The sequence below is a fragment of the Manis javanica genome, chromosome 12, assembly GCF_040802235.1.
Source record: "Manis javanica isolate MJ-LG chromosome 12, MJ_LKY, whole genome shotgun sequence".
NCBI lineage: Eukaryota > Metazoa > Chordata > Mammalia > Pholidota > Manidae > Manis > Manis javanica.
In genome coordinates this window covers 38928445-38955035 of record NC_133167.1, presented here as the reverse complement: position 1 = coordinate 38955035, position 26591 = coordinate 38928445, and the positions used below count along the sequence as shown (strand labels likewise).

At 31.7% G+C, this 26591-nt stretch overlaps 1 protein-coding gene across 1 annotated transcript in view; it reads left to right on the top strand.

Annotated features, from left to right (window-relative positions):
* STK17B (serine/threonine kinase 17b) overlaps window positions 1-26378 on the top strand; it is a 31547-nt gene extending 5169 nt beyond the window's left edge. The window contains exons 2-8 of the mRNA XM_037009113.2: window positions 4058-4222; window positions 9792-10004; window positions 16151-16295; window positions 18120-18246; window positions 19855-19903; window positions 21029-21208; window positions 22678-26378. Of these exons, the coding sequence (XP_036865008.1) occupies window positions 4101-4222; window positions 9792-10004; window positions 16151-16295; window positions 18120-18246; window positions 19855-19903; window positions 21029-21208; window positions 22678-22960 (1119 nt within the window). The 5' untranslated portion in view covers window positions 4058-4100 and the 3' untranslated portion in view covers window positions 22961-26378. The remainder of the gene's footprint in view (window positions 1-4057; window positions 4223-9791; window positions 10005-16150; window positions 16296-18119; window positions 18247-19854; window positions 19904-21028; window positions 21209-22677) is intronic.
* The last annotated feature ends 213 nt before the right edge of the window (window positions 26379-26591 follow it).

Here is a 26591-nt window from a genome sequence, read left to right as displayed (position 1 = left end):
GCTTTCTTTTTTCTGAGACATGGCTTCATGTCCTAGCATTATCAAAGCCAGAATGAAATGTATCATAACTTAAAAAATGATTTTTGAATTAACATGTATTTAAAAACTGCTGATTGCCCAATACCGTTTTCAGCTACATTTATAGTCATACAAATACCTATGGTACATTCGTCCATTAAGATAACCAACAGTACATACGAGGGGAAGAAAATTTGTTAGGATAAAAAAATTAAACACAAGTCAATGTCCAGTATTAAGAAATACTTTACTATGTAGTCTTACTTTATCTTTACTATTAGCTTGATTCATAAGGCCCTATTTATACTATCATTATCCAATTCAATCCTTTTTCTTAAAGCTAAGCTAAGCACTTTTTCCTTTTCATATATCTAAATAATATGAATTACAAAACTCAATATTTATCAGTACATTTGAATATTACACTTTGGATTTTTTTTTTCCACAGACACCCAAAGTGAGTCTGGAATTTTACAAGTGATACTCATAATAAAGGCTTATGTCTTAAGGTTACAAATTGTTATTCACTATAACAATTATAACTATAACATTACTTCTGAATTTATTTATATTTTTATGCAGTATTAAACCAGGCATTAATCCTTCCTTAGTATTTACTCAAAATGCCTATATGGTTTCTCCATAAGAACTGACATATTACTTGGATAATGAGCACCATCTGCTGTATGTTAATGCAGAGAAAATGTTGAGGTCTTAAAAAAACCTTAGCAGTAATGGCTCTTGAACTTCTAGCCAGGTAAGCCCTTCATGTGTGAAGAAATATGGAGTTTCTGCATTAAAGTCTAGTCATATATATTCACAGCCATCTTTTTTACCCAAAGGCATTTATTTATTTTTGTTGGTTATTAATGTAGTACCTGCTTAGTGTAGATAATTTAAACAGAGGAAAGCATAAGTACTGCTGTAACAGGACCACCTAAAGATAACCACTAACATTTAGCCATAGTTTTCTAGTCTTTTCTTCTATTTTACTTTCATTTTTTTCCACAGAATTATCATATTGTATATAAAGTTTTGTGTCTTTTTTCACTTACTATTATATGAGTTTAAAATATTCTTTGAAAGTGAAATCTTTGAGTGTATAATATCCTTTTATTTTGGTACATTTAACCATTTCCCTGTGTTAGACTTTGGGGTTCTTTGATTCAGGAAGTTTAAAATTATGTTTCACTGTTATAAATCATGCTTTACTGAATATAAATCTTTGACATCTAAAACCCATATTGACTCTTTTGAAACTTGACAGCAGAAAATACTTGTTCATAAAATGCATCTTAGTTCTACTAGAGTTCTTAGGAATAGTTCACTTTGTAGCTCGTATATTACAGCACAAGATAAATATCTTAGATTCTAGAATCTGAATGAGGTGAACATCTTAGAATCAAGAGCCTATATTCTGTATCTGGGATTGAATTTAACATATTCTTGTTCCTGTGTTTTCCAAGTCCTGACTGATGAACTGTGTTGGGAATGTAGCCCAATTTGTATCCATGATAAAGGTACATCTCTTCTCTCTGTATATATGTGTATAACATGCAATCATAAACATAGATATTCATAGACTTTAAAATTTAGAAGAAAATAGTAAAAGCCCAAACTTGACCTGAAAAAAATACACCGAGTATGGAAATTGGTAACTTTTGAATTTTTGGAGATGAATATGTGACCAACGAAACTGAGTACCATTAGAACTAAGAAAGTACACAAATAGTTAAAGCAGAATAAAAAATAATTTTAAGAGTTGAATTTAAGCTACTTGGGATGACAGTTTTGTATATGGAAATAGAGTAGAGCCACTCAGCAATGAAAGGAGACTGCAAGAGAGTATTTTGGGTGGAATATTGCTAATATTTATTTATTGAACAATCATGATGTGCTCTCATGACTATCACTGTACCAGTGCCATTCTATAAGAGTTTATCATATTTTAACTTTTCATCTTTAGAGCTCTGCAAGATAGATTCTATTCTTATCCATATTTTAGAGGTGACAGAATTGAAGCTTTCCTCCCTGCTACTCAGAGAAATGCAAAGTAAATCACAGCATTCCATTTCACCTCCATCACACTAGAATAGCCAAAATTAAAAGTCTGAATGGGGCAAATGTTGGCAAGGAAATGATAAGTGCTCCACCCAGTGCTAGTGAGAATGTAAACTGGGGGTAGAAAGAAGGGACTGGTTTTAGCTGTGACTATGGTTTCCTAACTTTTAATATAAATGAAATATGGCAAAGTATTAAGATTGAAAAAGCAAGTGTCTGTTATGATATTTGTATCCCTTCTTATGCATTTGAAGTCTTTCTTTTTTTTTAAGTAGCTGTATTGGTTTGCTAGGCAGCCATAATAAAGTATTACAGATTGGGTGACTTAAAACAACAGAAATTAATTTTTTCACAATTCTGAAGATTAGAAGTTTGAGATCAAGGTGTCGACAGGGTTGTTTTTTCTGAAGTCTGTCTCTTCTCCTGGTGTTTTCACATGGTCTTTGTGTGTTTCTGTGTCCCAGTCTCCTCTTTTTTAAGGACACCAGTCCTATTAGATTATTTCTGTATGTATGTGTGTAACATAAATGTTATCATAAGCATGCATATTCATAGACTTTTAAATTTAGAAAGAAAATTTGTAAAAGCACAACTGATCACAATTTAACTTGCCTACCTCTTTAAAGACCCTATCTCTAAATATAGTCACTTTCTGAAAAACTGGGTCTTAGGACTTAAAATGTGAATTTTGAAGGGAAGGACACAATTCAGTCCATAGCAGTAGCAAAGTTAAATAATTTAGTTAAGATCTAATTTACCTAAGGTCTCATAGCTGGTATGATGGATAAATGGAATTCAGATGCTGATGTGATTCAGTCCAAATGTTATTTCCAGAATGCTACACCAAACCCTTAGACTACTAGAGATATACCCCAAAACTAGTTAGGTCTTTGTTTCTCCAAATATCAAGATATTTAGAAAACAAATTGCTGATTTAAGAATAAAAGTCAGAATATATAAAAACTGAAAACACTGAACTTTAATCACACTGCTTATGTGCTGAGTTGAGTACAGTTGGCATTTGTATTTAGAAAGATAAAGAACAGTACATGTCAAGTAGGAAATAAGGGGAGGAAGAATGTGAAGAGGAGCAAAAGCCTAGGGGGTTATTATAAGGGAATGCTGGAAGAATAATACTGAATCTTTTATCAAATAGGCATGGCAGAAAATCAAAAGTATCTTAAAATATATAGTCTGATACTGTTTTAATTCAATTTATGTGAAATGGTAGTTTGATGTTGCAATTGAATACATGTAAATATCACAAAGTTCCAGATAAATATGTGCTTCAGATATAGATTAGAACATCAGAATAAGACTTTAGATATGGTCCATTACTCACCCAACAAAATTTATAGAGTTCTTCATACATAGCTGTGCTAGGTTCTGCCAAAGAAACGATACCCTTAAAGACCTATGAAAGTTTTAAATTTAGTATTGAAACATAGACAGCATGTGAAATGAGTTCTATTTCTTATGTCATTCAGATGTCAGTAATATAACTCATAAAATGTGAATTTACCACCAAATTTGTTTGAAAATGTGAAATTAAATTTAAAATGAATAATCATTACATTGCTATGCTAAATTATCTTGTTATAGGAAGATATAACTTTAAAGAACAAGAGTTGAAAAGTGAAATTAAATGATTGCTATGTTAAAATTTTATTATAACTTTTTAAAAGAATTTGGGAGTTCTTACAGGATTTTTATGATAGTTTGATTCTGAAATGAAGTTAGTAACTTAGTTCAAGTACCGTAGAGGTGATACCAGTTCATTTGTGTGCTTTTTGTTTTTCTTCCTTCTGGACTGGATGTGCTCTTTAAATCTTTTTTCTCTTTATTTTTTTTGGGGGGGAGGGTAGCGTTTGTATCTTACAGTTATAGTTGGAGCTGTATAATGTAATATACACTAAGACAACATCTTTTTAAAAATTGCTTTGAAGTTATATCCTGTATCTTTTCTGTTTTTAAATAGGTAAAAATAAGTGACTAAAGAGTACATCTGGGAGTCATCTAACATGTCAAGGAGAAGATTTGATTGCCGAAGTATTTCAGGCTTGCTAACTACGATGCCTCAAACTCCAATGAAAATGGAAAACTTTAATAATTTTTATACACTTACATCTAAAGAGCTAGGAAGGTAAGAAAACTTTATGATGTATATGCTGTTTAAATTCACATTTTGTATTTCTGTGCCTATAGTTCTATAAAACTTACTTGATCATTAATGATTAGAAAGAAAAGTCATCATCTCTGCTGTTAGTATACAGGATCTAGGCTTAATTGACTTAGAAATCAAATCTGTGGAGGATTAGTGAGCTTATATGATGCATCTTACCTACCTTCAGAGACCCTTATGAAAGGTCAGGGTTCTTATTTGAGGCTGTGCATGGGAAGAGGCAGCTTAGCATAGTTGACTGCCAAGTCCAAATCTGGGCTCCCACATTTACAAGCAGTGCAACCTCAGCTAAATTACTGCACCTCTTAGTTGTATAGGCTCCTCAGCGGAGAAGTGGGGATGAAAATAACTGTATCTGTCTTATACGGTTGTTTATGGTTGTTTCGAGCTTTACATTAGTTAAAATTTGTAAAGTATTTATAGATTGCTATGTAAGTTTTTGTTAAAACAATTAAAAAATTCATAGGATATTGCATGGGGATAAAAAAAATAAAGTCTCCTCTTCTTTCCTAAATTAAACAGAAAGAACTAACTCAAATTTGATAGTAATAATTCTGTATGAAAAAGAATGCATCTTATGTAAGTAAAACCCTATCCTTACACTAATAGTAATCTAATTTATCCAAGATGTAAAGTGTGTCCTGAGATTATGAGACCATTTAGCATTACCATGTTAATATATATGAAAGTTATAAAAGATATACCAAGTTATTTATGTTGAATACTGAACATCTATTTTTGAGCTTTAAATAAGAGGCACTTAAAGGCTTGAAGATGGCAATCAGTTTCTAGCTTCAGTTTCAGTTTAGTTCTGGAGGCAAATGTATTGGCTTATGTTAAAATGGTTTATTTACAAAGTCCACATTTGTATTGATAAATGTACAGTAAAATAGTTTGATTTTTATCTTTGAAAATCTCAGTGTGAAAACAAAAATTGACTGGACCATGAAAAATAATTCTGTTGGTGGTGGTCTTTTACGTAAAGGGTAAAGTCAAGTCCTAGCTTTTTCAGTTGTTGGATATTGGATGCTGTCTTTCTTTTGCAAAATAAGGATGATATCTACCTCATCAGATTAAGAACTGAATGTGAAAGCACATTTCATAATTTCTAGCAGATTAATTTCTTTAGTTTTGGGTGTTTTCATGATGTATTAAGAGATACAGTTTTAAAAACCTTTCAGAATGTTTTTAAGAAATTGTTTACATCTAAATCTATAATTATTTCTCCTTGCATTATAGCAGGAAAGAGTAAGTTTTCTTATAGTTGCCTATATCTCATATTGAATAGTCATTCAGTCTTTGCAGTGGAAAAAACTTCGGTGCTCAGTGGCTTTCCAATATAATTTTTTATGCAGTATAGCAGTCTTTCCTGCAATTGTCTTGACAAGCTGTTTATTTAGCCTCAACTTGAATGTTTCACTGATGGGGAACTCATTGCCTCAGAATGTGTCTGTTCCATTTTGTGGGCCTTTTAGGCACAGAAGGTTCTCTTTTATCCTCTGCTAACGTCTACCCGATATATGTGGTTCTCCTTCTGTAATGTTCATGTGAAAAATCCTTCAGAGATTTGAATATGGCTAAACATTGTCAGTTTCCTTAAATACTCATGACCTGATTTCCAGACAGCTTTCCTTGATCCAGTTACCCTCTTCTGGACTACTTTGCATTTTTCATTATCTATGTTAAAATGAAGAGGCCTGGAATGAACACACTAATGTCAATATCCTAACATTTAGAATACTTTATTGAGGTAGTCTTCCATTAGGCAGACTCCATTAGGAGTTTTTCTTTCTTTTTTTTCCAACAGCCATATCAAATATTGTCATATAGTGTATTAGTAAAAACAGACTATGCTGGAAGTCAGTTAACCTGTCTTTAAATCTAAAGTTGTATGAGATACTTAGTTGTTTGATTTCCTTTTCTTTAAATGGGAGGGTGGGCTAGATGTCTCCGAGTTTCCTTCTATTGCAAAAATGTTTGAAAACTACTCTGAGCAGATAACTGAATATGCAAAGCCTTGAACAGTACCACATAATAAAGGGAATTATTTTCTATTTTTCTAAGTTATATTTTGATGGATAAGTGTACATACATTTATTAAATTAATTTAGTAATATAAGGGATATTATGGGAGCTAGAGAGTCTATAATTTTTTTCTTTGGGGGTTTTGGAGAGCTTAAACTTTGAGGAGGATAATATTAATAATTCCAAATTGTTTTATAAATAAGTTGCCATCATAAATAACAATCATAAACTTACAATTTTTAACATTTTAGAGCAAATTCTTGATAGTATCTGACTAAAACAAATTCAGATTGCTAATATCCCATCTTCAAATAACTTCATGAGGAGACATACATTTATCTTTTAATTGATACAGGCTGATGAATCACATGAAGAATATATATATATATATCTAATTAGTAAACCTTGGTAAGTTGCAAATCATGACCTTTCATCTGCCAAACTCTTGCTTTAAGTTATTTCAGTATTGTGACCAATTTTCTTATACTATATTATTTGGAAATGGAAATTAGAATCATTATCTTGTTTCTCCTGAGGTTTATACATTATAAAATATATAAACTTAATTCTAGCATGTGATGAACTACAAAGTTCTTCCTTTGTAAATCAAATTGATCTTTCTAAATCAACTGTTTTTAAAATTTTAAAGTGTTAGTATTTAAGAATATATTTTCCTTTAGCAGGCTTAAAGAAAGTATGTAAAAGTCAACGGTTCATTTTTGACTATTCTAAAAAACTTTGCATTGTTCCTGTTTTTTAACATGTTGGGTAAGTTTTTTCCACCCTTCCCCCAACTGAGGCAAGACTTCATAGGCCTTCTTGTGGTTAGAAGGGTGAGGCAGATGCAGAAATAAGTCAGCTTCCTTTGTGGCTTATCCTCCCCCTTCCCTCACATTTTATTGTCTGTTCTAGAATGCAGAAGGGTAACTACTAGACCTTTTCAGTGCTGGGAAATCTAGTCAGCTTTGCCTTTTTAGGGTATGAATTAAATATTGTTAAGGGTTTTAAATTTCCTTAACTATTTCTGTTAAATCTGATACAGGAATGTTATGTATAAAAGATTATTTTTCATAGTTCTAAACCACAATTAGCATTTTTGAATAGAAAACAACTTGTTTTTTCCCTTAGGGATAATTATGGTAAAAATATTTACCTTATTTTACAGTATATAAGTGAATATATGTATAAAGTTTTATTGGAATCTCAAATAAGCTTTAAAAATATAAATGCTTTACATACAGGATAAAAAATAACACAATATATGGTATTATAGTAGGTGCATAACTCTTCAGTTCATTCAATAGCTATTTCATTTCCTATTACGTTTTAGCAAAATATAGATTTTGTAATTTCTATAGTAATTACGACTGATAGGGTCTCTTAATTCATGGGACTTTTATTTAATGGTGAACACTGACAAATAATCACTGGTATCATTTGGTCACCTTTGCCCTGGATTAATGAGTACTGTACTTGTTCTTGGGAATACTTGAAACAATTAGATAAAAAGAGTGTTATTATTTAATTTTGCTCTTTGTTCCTGAGAAAATTGTGTCTTGTATATATAATCATAATATTCCAGCAGAATTAGATTGTCACAATTGATACCATAGGCATTTTTTTTTCAGTTGGACAGTTTTCTTGGCTAACTAGTTTCTGTTTCCTAAGTTTTATACAATGAATTCCTTCATAAGACTCAGCATTTCCTTTCTGTTTTAGACAAATTTTCACTTTTAAATCTAGGTAAGAATTGGCACATGTGAGTTGCACTTCTTAAAAAAAGAACTCTCTTAAAGGGAGGAATTGTTTTGTAGCGGTTAGAACAGAAAGCTAGGAATTCACATTCCACATTTAATTCTTGGCACTCCCAGTACCATATATGACCTTTCATGAATCATTTAATCTAACTCTGACTCAGTTTATCCAGCATAAAATCTATAAAACATGGGTGGCTTGAAAAAGTAAGTAGACAGAGTAAAGGTATTGGTTGACATTTTTTCTGTGCTCATTGAAACACATCAATTGTATTCCTTCTGTATAAGGTAAGAAAGTATAGTTTAAACATTTTCTCAAATCTTAAATGAAAAGTTCTTTCAAAGGATCAGGTTTGTGCATGCAAAAATAGTTTGGTCACCTTTTTTTGGCATAAATAGTTATACTTATTCAGCTTGGTTTCTAGTGTTTTTCATTGGCACCAATTTTGAGGAAATTTGGGAATCTTTGCTTTCCTAGTCCTAGAGAATAACAAATAAAATAACAATCAGGAAATTCACTTATCCCCCACTCCAAATACCAAGTGTATTAAAAATAGTTTTCCTTGCTAAGTACCTGATATTTTGTATTAGAAGTCTCTTCTAAGAGAAATTGGGGAAAGAGGTGTTGTAGAACAGAAGGTATTCTCTGAAGAGCCTTTATTTAGTCCTGATTTGTTAGTATCTATACAGCAATTTGAACTTAGGATAGAGTTTCTTAATTTTGGATCCCTTGGATTCAGGCTTAGAAGGCTTATAGATGGGCTTAGAAATCTGAAAACTCTCTGGAATTTTAAGTAAAACTTCCTATTTAAGGGCATTTGTACATTTTTCTAGGTGGGCGGTCAGTAACTCTTATTAGTTTTGTAAAATAGTCTTAACTCAAAATAGTTTTAGGTCTTTGGGAAACTCGATTTTGGGCAACTATGAGCTTAGAATACACACATTTGCCAGTGTCCCTTAAAATTTTTCTGAGATGTTGAGCAGTTATACTGCAGAGAGCCAATCACTTACTTACTCCTAAAATGATAAACATGACCATGCTGGGTGTGTTTGTACATAGCTTTTAAAACCATTAATTTTCTTAGTTTATCATGAAGTGTCTTTGAGTACCCTCCATAGGGCATAAATACCTTTGGTATATGTTACAGGCTTCACTGATTTGCTGGTAAAACAGTTGGCAAATTGTGATAGAAAGCTTCAAAGCTTGTTAAAAGAGGTGTTGAAAGGCAGAATGACTACACTAATAAAATTAAATGTCAAGTACCCATTTTTGCATTCATTTTAATTTCTTGTATTTGAAAGAAGGCTATTTTTGTTAGAGAGTTAAAGTGATACCCTATTAAGGGTACAGTCTGAAAATAGACCAAGATACACATCTTCTCTGGGGTCTGCAAAACAGAATAGCATTTACTGTATAGGATTGTTGTGATAATTAAACACAATAATTTGTATCAAGAGTATGGCACGGAGTTGGTATGCAAATGAGATCTCCCCAAAATGATAATGTATTATACGAACAGTGAACATTAAATATAATTCTTATCCTGTTATTACATTTGCCATTTTCATTTAATGTCATAGTATTGTAGATTTTATAGTACATGTAGTATTTGATTTAGTTATGAGAACAAAGATTAAATTTCTAATGACATGGTTATTTGAAAGGATTGACTTTTAAAACTGTATTGGTATTATACTAATATTGTTCTTTATGGAAAAATTAAAGCTAATCATCCTCATTTTTCCCTCAGAGGAAAATTTGCTGTGGTTAGACAGTGCATATCAAAATCTACTGGCCAGGAATATGCTGCAAAATTTCTGAAGAAGAGAAGAAGAGGACAGGATTGTCGAGCAGAGATTCTACATGAGATAGCTGTGCTTGAACTGACAAAGTCCTGTCCCCACGTGATTAATCTTCATGAAGTCTATGAAAATACAAGTGAAATTATTTTGATATTGGAATAGTAAGTATGCACTTGAATAAATTTAAGTAAATTTATAGCACCTATTTTAATTAGTAAAATAAGGCAACTTGAAATGTCAACAAAAATGATAAAAGCATAACCTGTTGATAAAGTATTAGAGGGATGTACTGTATATTCAAGTATTTTCACAAAGCTAAATATACCAGCTCATGTACATAATACAAAAACTAATTAACACAAAAGAAACAGATGGTAGTACAATGTTCTGGAAATGTAATGAAATGAGTATATTTTCATTGCTAATGGCACAGAAAACTGATGAGTTTTTTTACAAAACAGTCTGATGGGTGAATAGAATTGAAATCATTTATATATTTTGTCCATCTTTGAAAAACACATCCAAGGAAATGATCCAAGGAGAATGGAAAGGTAAGCTTGCATGAAGGTGAAGGTATGCCTATTATATTGTTTGTTAAAGAAACACGTTTATTTAGTATGTATGAAACACTGTGTTAGGAATTATAGCAGTAAGACAGAATATATCTCTTCCCACAAGTCAGTGAAAAGTTGAAAACACCCAAATATTTAACAGTTCATCAGTTGGGTATAGAGCGTGGTTCAACTAAGTTGTTTATTAATTAGTATATTGACATGTGATTCTAAAATAGTGCCTTCACTGCATGACAGTCTGACACAGTTATTGTAAGTATGTAAAATATGTGTTTGAACATCTGCAACAGTTGCAACAACTGGAAGAGATCGGCTCAATTTATGTTCAGTATGCGTTAGGTTTTGATAATTTTTATAAAAGAAATTACTTTCTAGTAAAACAAAGAGATAAGTATTTATTATACAAAAAATTCATTATAAATATAGTAATTCTTTTCAGTAGCTAACCGGCATCATTGCCTTTTTGAATTTGAAGTATATTAGCCTAATTTTAAGTTATTTTAAGAATAAAGAGGTTTGTTTTTATGTTTGTAAAAATCAATATATTTTTGTACTGGAAAGTCAGTTGCCTGGAATCAACTTATAAATGAAAAGGCTTGTTTTGAAAAATGTTAAACTAACAAGTAGTTCATTTAAAAATGACTGTTATATACCTTTCCCAGACTACCAACATAGCAATCAGAGTATTATAGCATCTTCAAAATAAATTAGAATTGCAAAAACCCAGGATACTACTAATATGATTCCATTTTTCATACATTTTGTGGTTATTTCTGCCAGATTCCTAGCTAAATTTAAAAAGTTACCTACTTACATGATACTATATGTTTGAAATTTGTGAAAAGCATTTTACACTTTTCAGAAAAGCAAAGGAATAATAGGTTTGAAGGGTGAATATAGATAGAAGCATTGACCATTTTCATAAAATCCTCTTTTGGGGGTTCATATAAATAGCAACAACAAAATGCATTAAAAGTTTTGATAAATGTTATGGATTGGTTCATACTCTGAAAATTGATTCAGGTATTCTACCTAGTTAACTGAATTCCTTAAAGGCAGAATTGTACCTAATGGCTTAAAAGTAACAAGCACACAGTAAATGTGTGAGTGGATTAATGTATTTCTTACCAGAGCAACTAAGACCTATTAAAATCTATTAGTAGGACTTTGGTTTACTATGACTGTCATTTTTGGAGTGGCATTGTCAAATCAGACAATCTTATCAAAGGTAAAAATTTGGTTGGACAGGTTTATTATTTTAATATGAGGGCACAATTTTTTTTTGAGAGAGAGCATCTCTCATATTTATTGATCATATGGTTGTTAACAACAATAAAATTCTGTATAGAGGACTCAATGCACAATCATTAATCAACCCCAAGCCTAATTCTCAACAGTCTCCAATCTTCTGAAGCATAACGAACAAGTTCTTACATGGTGAACAAGGTCTTACATAGTGAATAAGTTCTTACATGGTGAACAGTGCAAGGGCAGTCATCACAAAAACTTTCAGTTTTGATCATGCATCATGAACTATAAACAATCAAGTCAGATATGATTATTGGTTTGATTTTTTTTTTTTACCATTCATTTAGGATTATTTGTGTGCTAGATACTTTATATACATCATCTCACTTAAATCTCACCACAATCCTGGAAGTTAAAGAGTATCTCTAATTTTTTTTCCCCCTAATTTTTTTTTTTAACAACAATAAAATTCTGTATAGGGGGGTCAATGCTCAATGTACAATCATTAATCCATCTCAAGTCTAATTCTCGTCAGTTTCCAATCTTCTGAAGCATAACGAACAAGTTCTTACATGGTGAACGAATTCTTACATAGTGAATAAATTCTTACATGGTGAACAGTACAAGGGCAGTCATCACAGAAACTTTCGGTTTTGATCACGCATTATGAACTACAAACAATCAGGTCAAATATGAATATTCGTTTGATTTTTATACTTGATTTATATGTTGATCCCACATTTCTCCCTTTATTATTATTATTTTTATTTTTAATAAAATGCTGAAGTGGTAGGTAGATGCAAGATAAAGGTAGAAAACATAGTTTAGTGTTGTAAGAGAGCAATTGTAGATGATCAGATGTGTGCCTGTAGACTATGTGTTAATCCAAGCCAGACAAGGGCAGCAAAACATCCACGGATGCAAAAGATTTCTCTCAAAACAGGGGGGGTGAGGTTCTGAGTGAGGGCACAATTTTTTATATGGTGAAAATAAAACAGTGGCATCTTACTCTAATAACAACTACCAATTTGATCCCTTCTTTAAATCATCCTACATACTCAGTTTGCTTCCTCAACTTTTTTATTTTACAAAATTTCAAGTTTACAGAGAAGTCAAAAGAATGGATACAATTAACAATCTTACTTCTCAGTTTGATTCACCAATTGTTGACATTTTACCATATTTACTGAAGCATTTGAAAGTATGTAACATAGGTTTACATGACAGTGTAACTGTACTAAGGTATTGTTGTCACACACACACAACACATATATGAATACATAAGCACATGCATGCAAATGCTCCAGATTGCTAACTTTGTTGGTTGATGTCTTGTCAGGGGGCAAACTCTTCTAACAGAGAAAGAGTAGAATATCTCAATGTAACTTCCAGGGCAATGATAATGATATAGGTGGTTTTTATAACTATAGAGATATTTCTTTTTTTCTGTAGTCACTGCTCCTTGGTGGCTTGTTTTAACAAAGCATCTGCTTTTATGCTACTCAATGATTTTATTTATATCAGTTTCTGCTAAACTTCTACAGTCTACTTGTGTTATCTGTTCTTTCCTTTCTCTTAACTCTTCCTGATTTTCCATTTGCCATAGCTCCACCTGTGTTCCTCTTTTGTGGAAAAAATAACAGTCCTATAAAAGATATCAGTCAGCTTGGCAAACTAAAAGGAAGAGACAGTCTGATTGACTGACATAGTATTTGTGTTTTGTTATTGAAACAAAAAACCCTTAGGATACTTCTGGTTATAAAAGTAATGCCTATGCATTGTGTTAAATTTAATAGAAATAGGGATAGAAATCATATATAAACTATGGTTACTTTCATGGCATAGTCCTGTATTTTTAAATAATTCTTATTTTTTGGTCTATGTATATATACCTCTAGAAAAAAATTGTGATTTTGGGTGTACTTTATTGTAACCCTCTTTTTTTCACCTAAGAATATATTGTGTGCTTTTTCATATTTATGATAGAGTGTTTCTAAAAGTGAATTTCAATTTAGCAACTTAATTTAGACTTTTTAAATTGCCTTCAAAATCAGAGTTTAACAAGAAACCCCAAAATTCAGAAAGGCTGGATGTTGGCTAGATTTGGAGTTAATATTTGTTGACTCATTATAATAATGAATATTGAGTATCTACTCAGTGTTAGACACTGTGATACTTACAGATGACCTGCTTCTATCCTTACAACATCTATTATGCTCAGTACTTTATATGGCTTATCTAATTTTATTCTTATAGCAACCCAATGAAATAGGAGCTATCATTATTCATCTGTTTTGTTATATTATGGTAGAAGAAACAGAGGCACATTTTGTGCCAATTCATGCAGCTACTTAGTTGCAGAGCCAGAATAGAACCCAGTCAGTCTTGATTTCAGTAGGTACGCCAATAAGGAGCCTGCTGTCCTTTCTATTATGTCCTAGGCACTGGAAAGAGCTTTACATATTTCTTTGTTTTCTTGCATTTTGTTTTGAATTTTATATATAATGGAGGGTTCTAGCTATTGAATTAGCTTAGTAAATGTAATATAAATTGTTGCCATATAAATTATTGCAGTGTTCAAGAATGAATTTCTCACCTAAGTCATTTATGTTGCCGTATATATGAAGAATTCAGATCCTCCCAGTATTTTTCATATCTTAATAGTGAATATAATCCACAATCCACATGTTGTATAGTTTTCTTATAATTTAAAATTTGTCTGATTTTTTATCAGATGTATCTTGTCAAGTGGCTAACAATTCATTCTAAGAGAACCTGAAGAAAGTATCACTGTCTCATTTTCTTATACTATTGCATTAGTAGTAGTATCTGCAGTATCTTTGTAAGATTATATTTAAATCACTTTCTGTTTTAAGAGGATTTATTTTGTTAAAACTAAATAATGTGAACAAAAAGGGAAGGAGTGAGGGTATCACTGGCAGCCTGGCCTAGAGGGTCCCTCTTCCCTCAGGAGACCTTGAGCAGGGTTGTGACAAGTCAACATCAGACATGCAGAACAAGACGCAACTGGGGGTAGTCTGTATATTAACCATTCATAAAGATTAATTTATTTCTAAGAAAACTCCTAATCTTTTTCTATACCTTACTTTGGAGTCCACCATTATAAATTTAAGAGCAAACTAAGTTTTTCATACTTAGATTGTCCTTGCCATGATACCTTTTCACAGATATTAATTTCTTATGCATTTTCTGGGAGTTTTGTGGGATGGGGAGAGTTGAAGCATGAAGTATCCATGACTGGAACTTCCACAGGTATTCTTATCAGCTATCCCACAGAGTGTCTCTGGAATACTTTAAAGTGTAAAGCAGCAAATCCCTGCAGCCTGTAACTGGCACACTGTACAGATGGCTTGGTTGCGAGTTACATCTGCAGTGTGTAGGGTCAGCCCTTTTACTTTCAATGTAGACTCCTTTTTGACCATCAGTGCTTATTTTTTCTTCTCATGGTTCCTAATACATATGACATGCTTCTTCCTCCTGCAAGTCACCAAGATTTCTGAATTTCACTTTCAGCTGCTTTGAAGAATAATTGTCTATTTCATTATTCACTCATTCAACAAACACTTACTTGTGATAATCCCAGACATACCTTATAAAACGGGATGAATAACCATCTAGGTTTTTTTTTTGCATGATGTTCTGACAAGTTTTATCTTATTATTTAGATTTAGTCCTTTAAAAAAATCTATTAAGTTCAATGATATCTCTTTTATGAATGAGGAAAGTCTAATAAATGACTGACCCTAAGTTATATTGCTGGTAAATAACAGATTCAGGATTTAAATTTACATCATTTGATTCCAAACCTAGGGAGTTTTCACTATGCCTTTGTCAACATTTTCTAGATTTTTAGTTCTTCAATAAGATAAAAGATTTGTGAAGCTGCAATACAGGATATTGGTTAAGGATGCAGCTTCTCACCAATAATACAGATTTAGATTCTGGCCCCCTGTTTTACTATGTGACCTTGTACAAGTAATTTAACTTCTTTGTTCTTGTTTTATCATCTGTAAAATGGGAATAATAACCTCCCATCTTACACTGTCATGAGGAACAAAATTGATTATATTGATATCTATATATAAGTGAACAAAATGAAGACATAAAGCAGAGCTGAACTCCTAGTGTCAACAATTACTTTTATTGCAGCATTAAGGCTAGCTGTAATATTATTGAATTATAAAGCAATTCAGTTTTATTTGTTAATTATTTAAGTATCAGCACCCAGAATTTGACATATTCTTGTCATTTGCTTTCTTCCTTAAAGATCCATCCCTATCTCCCTCCTACCCTGATTCCTTAAATGTGTGTATATAGATATATATATATAGATAGATAGATAGATAGATATAGACTAAAGTTTAGGTGGCTTTGTGCCTTTTACTTAACAAGGTATACAGTATTTCAAAGTCATCGTTTTTAGGTTAACGATTTTTCAAGTTTCTATTGTTTGAATCTTATTTCAGTGCTGCAGGTGGAGAGATTTTCAACTTGTGTTTACCTGAGCTGGCTGAAATGGTCTCTGAAAATGACATTGTCAGACTCATTAAACAAATACTTGAAGGAGTTTATTATCTACATCAGAATAACATTGTACACCTTGATTTAAAGGTAATGTAACTTGTGATTTTAAGTAACACAACCTCTCTGTTCCTTCTTTTCTTGGTATGCACAATTGCAAGCTAGTATTGGTAGGAAACAACAGTCAGATCATGCATGCTCCTCTGGACTGCACTGGGTGCTTTCTGTTTACCTAGGTGCCAAGTGGACTTAATTTTATATTGGCAGAGAGAAGACTGCATTTGCAAGCAGCTCAAATTAATCACTGAGCTCTAAACAAAACATCATCCTTCTATATTCTAATCTTGCGGTCATTCATATCTCCATCCCACTCCTTACATCCTGGATCTTCTCATTTTATAAAAGTGTTTTCCTCTAAATTACTCATTTCTGATCTCCATCTCTGAAAATAATCTCCTGCTAGTCCTTTTTCCTTTGCTCCTGTTATACTCATTCATCTTTCTCTTGAGATTTTTAGTCTTTTGGTTCTTCCTTTTTTTCCCTCAGACCATTCCATTCATTCAGGCCCTTTACCCAGGCCCTAAAATACCACTTCATCTCGTGTTGTTATCCTTCCTCTTCAGCCATCCAAAAACCTTAATATCTGAACTAGTAGTCTGTCTCTTACTTTTTGAACATTGGACTCTTCTCTTTCATAATACAGCTTCCCTGGGTGGTCCTTTGTCCTCCACTACCACTTTCATAATAATAATGACTCCCAGATCTCTACCTATAGCCCAAGAATTCTCCTCATTTCCAAATGTTTTTTCCAACTTTAGATTAGATACCATTTGGATATCATGCAGAAACTTTAAAATTTACATGTCTCAAACTATGCTTACCTTTCCCTCTTTATCTTACCCCTTTTCCTAAGGGAGAAAAAAATCTGTCCTTTTGTGTTGGGCACCCTATGGAGGAGTGGTAGTATTTACTAACTAGCAGTCCTGCCATCCCCTACTGATAAGATACTGGAAAAATAACAACATGGTAAATGCCAGGGAAGTCATGCCCTCCACAGACTTCCTCTTAGGAATTGTTTCTGCCAAAGTGTATTACGTGGTATCATACAGCATTTAAAGTCAGGGATGATATATAAACTTGATTTTATATATCATAAAGCCTGTGATTTGCAACAACAAAACTAATTACCCTTACCTTCTCTAATGATCTATGTGATTTAATAGTAAACAAACATGGGGTTTTCCCAAAGTTAAAGGACTTATGATTCTTCTCAGACTTTGGAGCAGCACCTTGGCAAGTATATGGGTTATGACAGAGGTAGGGAACTCTGTAATAAGCCCCACCCCTGCAATAGTAAAGCGAAGGTGCATGTTTTTAGGAGGTAATGGGCAAAACCTTCCACGCATCATACCATGTATCTTACTGTCTAAGCTAAAAACCTGGGAACAGTCAGACTTAGAATCACCATACTGAACCATTCTGTTTCTGGAAATGTATGCATTTCTATTCCTTTACGCCTTCTTCTGTTCCCCAGAGCACCTTTCCCACTGGCATACTCCTATTTATTCTTTAAGGTTCAGCTTAAGCATCATCTCTACAGAAAAGCCTTCTTGGACTTTATAATGGGAAGAATTAAGTAGTCTTATCTTTATTATTGAGTAGTCTATAGCTCATAATCAATTAAGCAACTTATGTAACTTCTTTTTCCTCCAAATGGAATATACCTTGAGTGTATTTTTTATTGTATAATTGAATATAGAGCTCCTCCTAAATAGTTCAATAAATGTTTGATTAATGACTCAATGAAATGTGTAACAGCTAAGCAATAAATTCCACTGAATTTACCTCAATCTGAGACTAATAGTCTTTTATTGTTATATATTACTTATGAGTTTTTTGTTGTGCTTTATTTAGCCACAGAATATATTATTGAGCAGCATATACCCTCTTGGGGACATAAAAATTGTAGACTTTGGAATGTCTCGAAAAATAGGGAATGCATGTGAACTTCGGGAAATCATGGGAACACCAGAATACCTAGGTAAGAATTCCCTTTTATTCTCTTTGTCATTTTGAAATTTATTAACTAAGTAATAACTCTATAAAAATACATTTTAGAGCATGTAATTCCAGAATAAATTTTGTATTTTAATGTATTGGAATTTGGTTATGATACAATTAAATGAACTTTAGTAAATGCAGTATTATTGAGATATTCATAACAGTTGAGGTGACATTGGGCATATAAGTTTAACAGTTTAACATTTGTGTGGAAGGGTGTTATTCATAAAGAAAAATGGGTAGAAGGGAAGTTAAGGAATAGGAGAAAATGGAAAAAGAGGAAAATGGAATCAGTTGACTTGTTACTGCTTTTGAAGCCTGCTGTTGGATAGAGGTCACATCTACTGTCCTGGTCCCAACTCTGAAGCTGTTTACAATACAAGTATCTTTGGTTTTACAGGGATTATTAGCAAGACTCCTTGCCATTTGTTGCTGCTACTTTATGTAAGGTTTTGCCTAGGGCTGTCAAAGAAGGGTTTTGAAGAAAAAGGGTTCCTGAAAGAACCTAGGATTAGATAATCTAGAAATATTGTACTAAATCAGCAAATTAGATGACTCATATGAAAGATTTTTAAATTGTATGAAGCAGCACATAAATTTAAGGTATATTAATTTATGATCTTTTTACACTTTTTTCTGTTTCTCATATTGCTCTTCCAGGCAGGCATTGAAAAGATACAACTAAAAAGAACAAGGGCTACTTAGCAAGACTGCTGACTTTTCCAAAAAGGAAAACAAAGCAGATTAGTAATTTTTTAATGTTAATAGGAGCTATAGTATCCTAGAATAAATGATTGTAGTTATAGATAACTCAGCTCACAGAAGTATATAACAGTTGTAGGTTGTGTAATGGAGGCTGACTATATATATATATGACTCAAAGGCTTTATATAGTAACAAAAATGGTAGGCTTAGGAAACAATTTCTTTTTGAAGAAATCATTGAAACCAAACTGTGAAATAAAATTATGATTCAAGCATAAATCCTAATTTGGGCTGTACTAAATTTGAAATTTATGGTAATGTTTACAAAGTATAGAAAATTTATTTTGTATTCTTCAAAGAATTTTGGCAGAGGAGAAGACATAGGAAATTTTTTGATAATTTAAGAGATATTTAATCTTCTTGAAAATCTTCCATGAAGCATAATTTGCTCATTATGTCATTGTAAATGCATACTATTCTATTTACCCTGAAGAGAAAAATTCACATCAGTCTAATACACTGACTCAAACTAATTCCTAAAAGAGTAATAAAAGTAAAATTTTTAAAAGATTCTAGCTTCTAACACTTTAGTTATTCATAATTGTTTTTTTGGAGATTACTGTTAACGATTTTAAAAAAAAATTAAATAGCTACCAATTATTATAAGAACATTATTTGTACTTTTGAACCATTTGGTTATATAATTTGTTCAATATTAGGTATGTTTAAATGTCAAATCACTGGATAATTAATAATATGTTAAATTTCTATTGCTCTTATATTACTGGTTCTTTAAAATTAAATACAGCTTTAATTTAATATAAAATAATTTTTGTGTTTTTAAATTTGTCAATATTGAATTTGAATTTTATTTTCTCTTTCAGCTCCAGAAATCCTAAACTATGATCCTATTACCACAGCAACTGATATGTGGTAAGATTTTGTTAGTTACCTAAATGCATTTATTAAAAGTTGGGTAGTATACATATTCAAGGGTTCTTTTAGTCCAAATGTAAGTAATACGGCTCTCTTTAATATTTTATTTAAGTATCATTAGTATGCCACATGAAAACATTTAGCTGTCCTTTCCTTTTAAGTAACATTTGGCTTTGAGCCGAAATAAATAAGAAAATTGCTTTTCTGGAGGAAGACTCAGTTTAGTAAAAGAACCAAATAGTAAAGGTACTGTGCCACAGATTCTATAATAAAGGTAAAATGCTGGGTAAGCGTGGAGAAGCAACAGGCTAGTAACAGATGGGAGACATTTGATCCAGGTCTAGAAGATTAGGATGGTATTTAACCAGAAAAATAAGGTCAGGTTCATGGAAAATTTTAATTTTATGAGATTATCTCTCTAGGGTATTGGGAGTTTTTTGTGGCTAGCACAGAGAAAAATATCATAGGGAATAGAACTGGCTTTGATATTGAAACTTGGGACCACAGTAGGGGACTGACTCCATAGACCAAGTGGAAGAATTTAGTCTTAATACCTGTGTTCCATGGGACTATAATGCATTTGCCAGAAAAAAGGATCCTGCAGATAAATAAGTGGGTGAAACATGTATTGTGTGTATTGTCTTTTTGGGTCTCCTGAGCACTGGACTTGTCATTAACATATTTAAGGCTCTGAAAAGTTTTGCAGTAAAAAAAATCTGTCTGCCCAACTTTGTGCTTCATCAAGTTTGCAGACTATTTGCACAGAACCCCTGTTTATGTCTCACAGATCATCACTGTGTCATTAGATTCCTTTTGGGAAATGCTGCTCTCTGAGCCACTCCATAACAGGTGTCTGTGTGAAGGACTGACTGTAGATATAATGATATACATGTAATATATTTATAATTCTATAATGCACATGTACATTCCTTTCATATTCTTTTTCTGTGAGACAAACTTTGAAATAATACAGTTAGTTTTAATAATATAGGAACTTCAAAAAGCTATGTAAGTCTGTAATTTATAAGTTTTGAGGACAGGAATATATCAGTTTTACTTTATATAAATGTTTTAAGATTAACATATTTTAAATTCCCCTCTTCTTTCTTATTTGCTTTTCAGGAATATTGGTATTATAGCATATATGTTGTTAACTCATACATCCCCATTTGTGGGAGAAGATAATCAAGAAACATACCTCAATATTTCTCAAGTTAATGTAGATTATTCAGAAGAAATGTTTTCATCAGTTTCACAGCTGGCCACAGACTTTATCCAGAGCCTTTTAGTAAAGAATCCAGAGTAAGTAATAATATTAATTTGCTTAAATGCTATTACAGAATAAATAATATTAAGAAAAATACATTCTAAAACAGTATAAAATTATTAGAAGTATACTTTCAAGTTTCAGGTAAAATGAGGAGAGAGGTAGTATGAAAGATCATTAAATAACAAATCTGTAACTTCAAACATAGAAATATAAAATATACAACAGGAAATTTTGGAGTGAAGAGATTTGGATTTTTTCCCCTCAACCGGCTACTAATCTCTGAAATTCCAGAAAATCATTAGAAATAGAAGGTTTATAATACACATGGGTGAGTATGATAAGACTTCTTTTTAAAGTTGAAGTGTAGTTGATAAGACTTTGTTGTTGATGATTTGTAGTTAAATAATTGCAGTTATATAACAAGTACAAATTACCGATTGTCGCATCTCTAAGGATCAGATGTTCTTTGAAAACCTTGTAAAGAAGGGACTTGAAACTAGACTCTTACCTCACTCATTGGCAACTTCAAAGCAGGGAAGAAAAAGCTGACCTCCTTTTTCTTTACCTCTCTTTACTTTAAACTGGCCTAGCTATACCTAATGCAGACGCTGCGATATAGTGTTTGGGCTGGGATCCTGGTTTCTTGTTATTTGTCAGGTCTTTTATCTCTGACAATTACTTAATCTCCTGGTAGACTCAATTTCCTTATCTGTTTAAGAAAAAACCTCATAGAATTGTTAATTATTTAAGTAGCTTAATGCAAATTCAAAAAACTTGCATATAGCTCTGGCTATATATTACACATGAATTTAGTAGAAATCGTTATACTACTATTTGTTTCTGGTTATAAGCAATTTTTATTTTCTTAAATACTTTTTAACCTAGATCTAAAATTTCTATAATAAGCACATTAATTTTTTTACAATTAGAAAAAAATGAGCATTAAAAACAAAGACTAAAGAAACACATTCTAATTGTAATGGTGGTTGTGTTAAGGTTGGAGTTCTGAGTGTAGATCAGTATTTTCTTACTTTTTGATATATTGTGATAATTGACTATATTTTCATAATAGAAAACAAATGTAAAAATTCAAAAGGTCAGGCAGACATCATTGAAAAGTAGCCTTTGTTTTCAAGATTTCACAGTTACTGTCTTTAAGAACACAAAATAATAATAGAGATTATGAATTACTTACATATATTTTCCTTTAAAGGGTTTATAAACTCAAGAGACTATAATTTTACTAATTTTCATCTGTAAGGCTCTCATATGTCCTCAATCTTCTTGACTAGATAGTCTCATCTGTAAACTCCATGATAAATTAAATTTTCAGCATATCAGAATTAAAGAAACTCTAGTACTTCAGTCTCCCTATTATTCCCTTCTGTACTATGAGTGTTATTTTCATAATGAATTAAAAAATAAGTATATTATATAGAACTGCAGACGTTTCCAACGTGATTTTTAGTTTTCAATTTTCCCTTGGTGCTTTTTTTCAAAGGAAAAGACCAACAGCAGAAATCTGCCTTTCTCATTCGTGGCTACAGCAATGGGACTTTGGAAACTTGTTTCATCCTGAAGAAACTTCCAGTTCCTCTCAAAGTCAGGAACATATGATAAGGTCCTCGGAAGACAAGACTTCTAAATCCTCTTGCAACGGAACTTGTAGTGACCGAGAAGACAAAGAGAATATCCCAGAGGATAGCAGCATGGTTTCCAAAAGATTCCGCTTTGATGACTCATTGCCCAGTCCCCATGAACTCGTTTCAGATTTGCTCTGTTAGCACTTTTCTCTTTGACTTATTTGGACTGAATTTGAAATCCACTCTAGTGTGAGATTGTGGTTTGTAGCTTCATATGTGGTATGTTTATAATGTAAATGCACTTTTGCATAGAATTTAGGGAAATGTTTTAATGCTAAATTACTAGTTACTAGCATAATTTCATTTCCTATCTTTAGATCTCAATTCTGCACAGAAGAAAATATTTAAATATATGACAAAAAATAAAATTGTGCGTGTGAGTTTACATGTTAATAAAATAATTCAAGTTCAGATGGATTTATCAAAATGTTTTACATATCAGGAAAAAAAAGCAATTTGGTTTATATTATAGTTAATGTAAACTGAACAAATGAAGACATTTGAACTTAAAGGTTTTCCAAGGTTAAGTCCTATCTATACCATGCCTCCATTGACAAAGTTTTGTTTAGGATATCAGTGTCAAGTTTGAGTAAGAATATATACTATTTTATAGAAGCTCAAGAGATATTTTACATTTGAAAATGTTTTTCAATCACAAATACTTCAAAACTGCCTAAGACTCCCATTATACATGGTCTGCTATATGATATAGGTCCTTTAACCAGAGCAGAGAGTTAGAAACCTAATTAAGAATATTCCATACAATTGGAGCAGGAAAAAAAGAGTAGAATGGCATTATTTTTTAGCTCTGATGTCTTTTGCCCACTCTCAATATACTACAGATTAATAAGATGTAAAAGATTGAGAGTAGATAGTACATAAAATAGAGGATTTTTACCTTCCAGATTTTCTAGGTAGAAGATACTTAGGTAAAACTGAATGTGCTATGTTTTTAGTCAGCCAAACATATTTCTTAACTGAATGTAGAAGAAAATGCTGACAGACTTAGTAACTTAAAGAATTTTAGATGTCTTCTAAGTCTTAGAATATAAGCCAGTCATTCACAGTTCTAAAAGTATGCATAAAAAATATCACAGCACCAGTAGGACTATTAATACAATGCCAGAGTCAGCAGTAGCACCGTGGGTGTGATCATAAAACATGATGACATCAAGCTCTTCTAAAGTTCTTGTGTAAGAGTCCCAGTGAGTGATGAGGCTCAGCAGAAGGTGATCTCCAGTGGCCTTTAACAGTCTTTTGCTGAGACTAATGCAGGTAAGAGTCTAGGGACAGCAGAATGTTTGGTCAGTGGCCAGTGACTATGTTCAGTCCAAATAAAGGGAAATTTACTCCTTGTTGATGACATTCCACCTGGTGACTGTTAAAAAGTCTAATATTTATCATGTTAAGATAGTTGTAACCTCATGGCCATGTTACTATATCAAGAGAAATTGTATTTTGACAAAAAAAATCCTTGAGATTTACTCCTTTGAATTACATATTATTCTAAAACTTTTAACTTCTTGAAATTTGGTAAGACTCCAAATAAAAAAGTTTTTAATAACCATCAGATCACTTTATTTGGCTAAATGGTGAATTCCTTTTACATCTTATACTTTTTAAAGGAAAATTTATATCTACTTGTGCTTGTGTGCATATTTGTATATGTATATATATAGATGTATGTATATATGTATAGATAGATAAAATAAAGTCTTTAGACAACTTTTTAGAGGTTCTTTGCTCTATTGTTTTGTGTTCAACTCAGGTGCCAAAGGAGTTCTCTTCCTGTGACATATAAATATACATTTAAATTCTTTAAGAAATAGTTTGTTGGTTCAATAAACTAGCCATCGCAGAAGCTAAATTGGGCTCTTGTGTATCTAAAACTGATGAGTTTTTCTAAATTGTTGATTGTCCATTTAATGCCTTCAGTATTAAGCTAATGAAGGTAAAGTTTACTGAGTCATTGGAGAAAGATAAAATAATTAGTTTTACAGAAGACCATATTATGTTTTTAAATTTCTAGAGGAATTATGCCATACTAAAAAATAAAATGAAATATTTGAATTTTGATAAGCTAGTAATAAAAAACATTTTATACCATCTTTTGTTTGCTCTAAGAAATCTTAAAATGGTTTAGGTTTCCCCTAGTTAATAGAATATACAGAGTTGTAAATTTTCATACCTTTTTTTCTAATAAGTTTTATTGTAAAAAGCAAGTGATTGTGCAAACTACAGGAATTCAATTTTTTTCATAAAGATGGATTTAAATATTTTTACTGATTGAAATGTGAAAATAAACCAATCTTTAGCAAGAACTTACTAACAAATTACTCAATTCTTAACTCTTTTTCCCCCAAGATTGAAAACAAATGTCTATCAAAATTCATTATAGTAGGAATTTGGAGAGTCCCACTGAGATGAATAGATGTTAGTAACATTTAAATACACCTAAAGATGAATGTTAAATTATGTTGAGTTTATAACATTTAATCTGCTTTTTCGATAGATCCCTGATTAGATGGGATTAAAAAATGGATGAGGTATTGATGCCAGTAACAGTTGTCATTTTCTTTCCCTACAATTAATTTGACTTGAGCAGTAAAATTATAATGGCAGTTTAAAGAAATGAGCAGTACCTGTTCCCTAGCCTGTAATGAGATAAGATGCCTATGCCAGAATACAGATCAACACATTGCTTCTTTTATTTAAAGTCTTGCCATAAAAAAGTCATTAGTAATATAATTGATTTTCATTATGGCACATGCTCTTTCTTTAATTTTGGATGGGTTATAAATAGTTCACAGAACATACTTTAAATAGCTTCGTTCTAAACAACACAAATGTTGATATTTTATACCTTTACATTTCTTCTGTTTATTTTTGAATTATCAGTTTGAAAATAAATATCTGACTTGGAAAGTTGTTCTGATTCACTGTTGTGTAAATAATTATACTTTAATTTCAAATTGTATTAAAATTAAATCTGAGCTCCAATTTGGGGAGTAATTATCAACTTATAATGTTATAAAAGTTTAAAGAACTTTGAACTGTAATTGTAAATTTCATACAGTTACAACTGCCCCCCATCCTAATTTTCATTAAATAGTCATGTTGCTTAAGGCATATTGACCAACATTATTATGAATACTCCAGTAATAAAACTTAGTATGTTAACTTAATGATCCTTTTGTTTAAAAATTAAAAAGCACTCTTTTAGATTTGTGGTTGTCTTTTTGCTTTAAAGTATTTCTAAATTTATTCTTAAAAGCAAACCTGGCCTGGACGTTCTAGCTTTGACTCACGTCATCTTTGACCTCCTTTTCCAGTACAGGTATGTTTATTAGATCCTGTCTTCTGGGAAAGCCACATAAATTTGAAAACAAGGTCTATTCTCTGGTATTAATAGAAACTTTTAGAAAATATCAATGAATGACAGTGCATTACATGTTGCATAATAATGAAGAAGGGATTCTTATTCACCCAGAAATGGGGGAACTGTTTTTGTTTTTTTTTGTTTAGTGTAAATAAATTGATTTTAAATAAAAATGAATAAGGGATTCTTCAAGAAGTTTATAATTTGGTTGTAGGTTAACAACCTCCCTTAGTTAACACACACTATTTACCCACACATTACAACTGGAAATTTCTATGTGGTGTTCTATAAATTTCCTTTCAGTACCTCTTCCAATTATTAATTTCCATGTTATCTCCTTATGTCTTATAGTCATTTCTTCTTGATTAGTAGTGGTACACATTCTTTAACCTA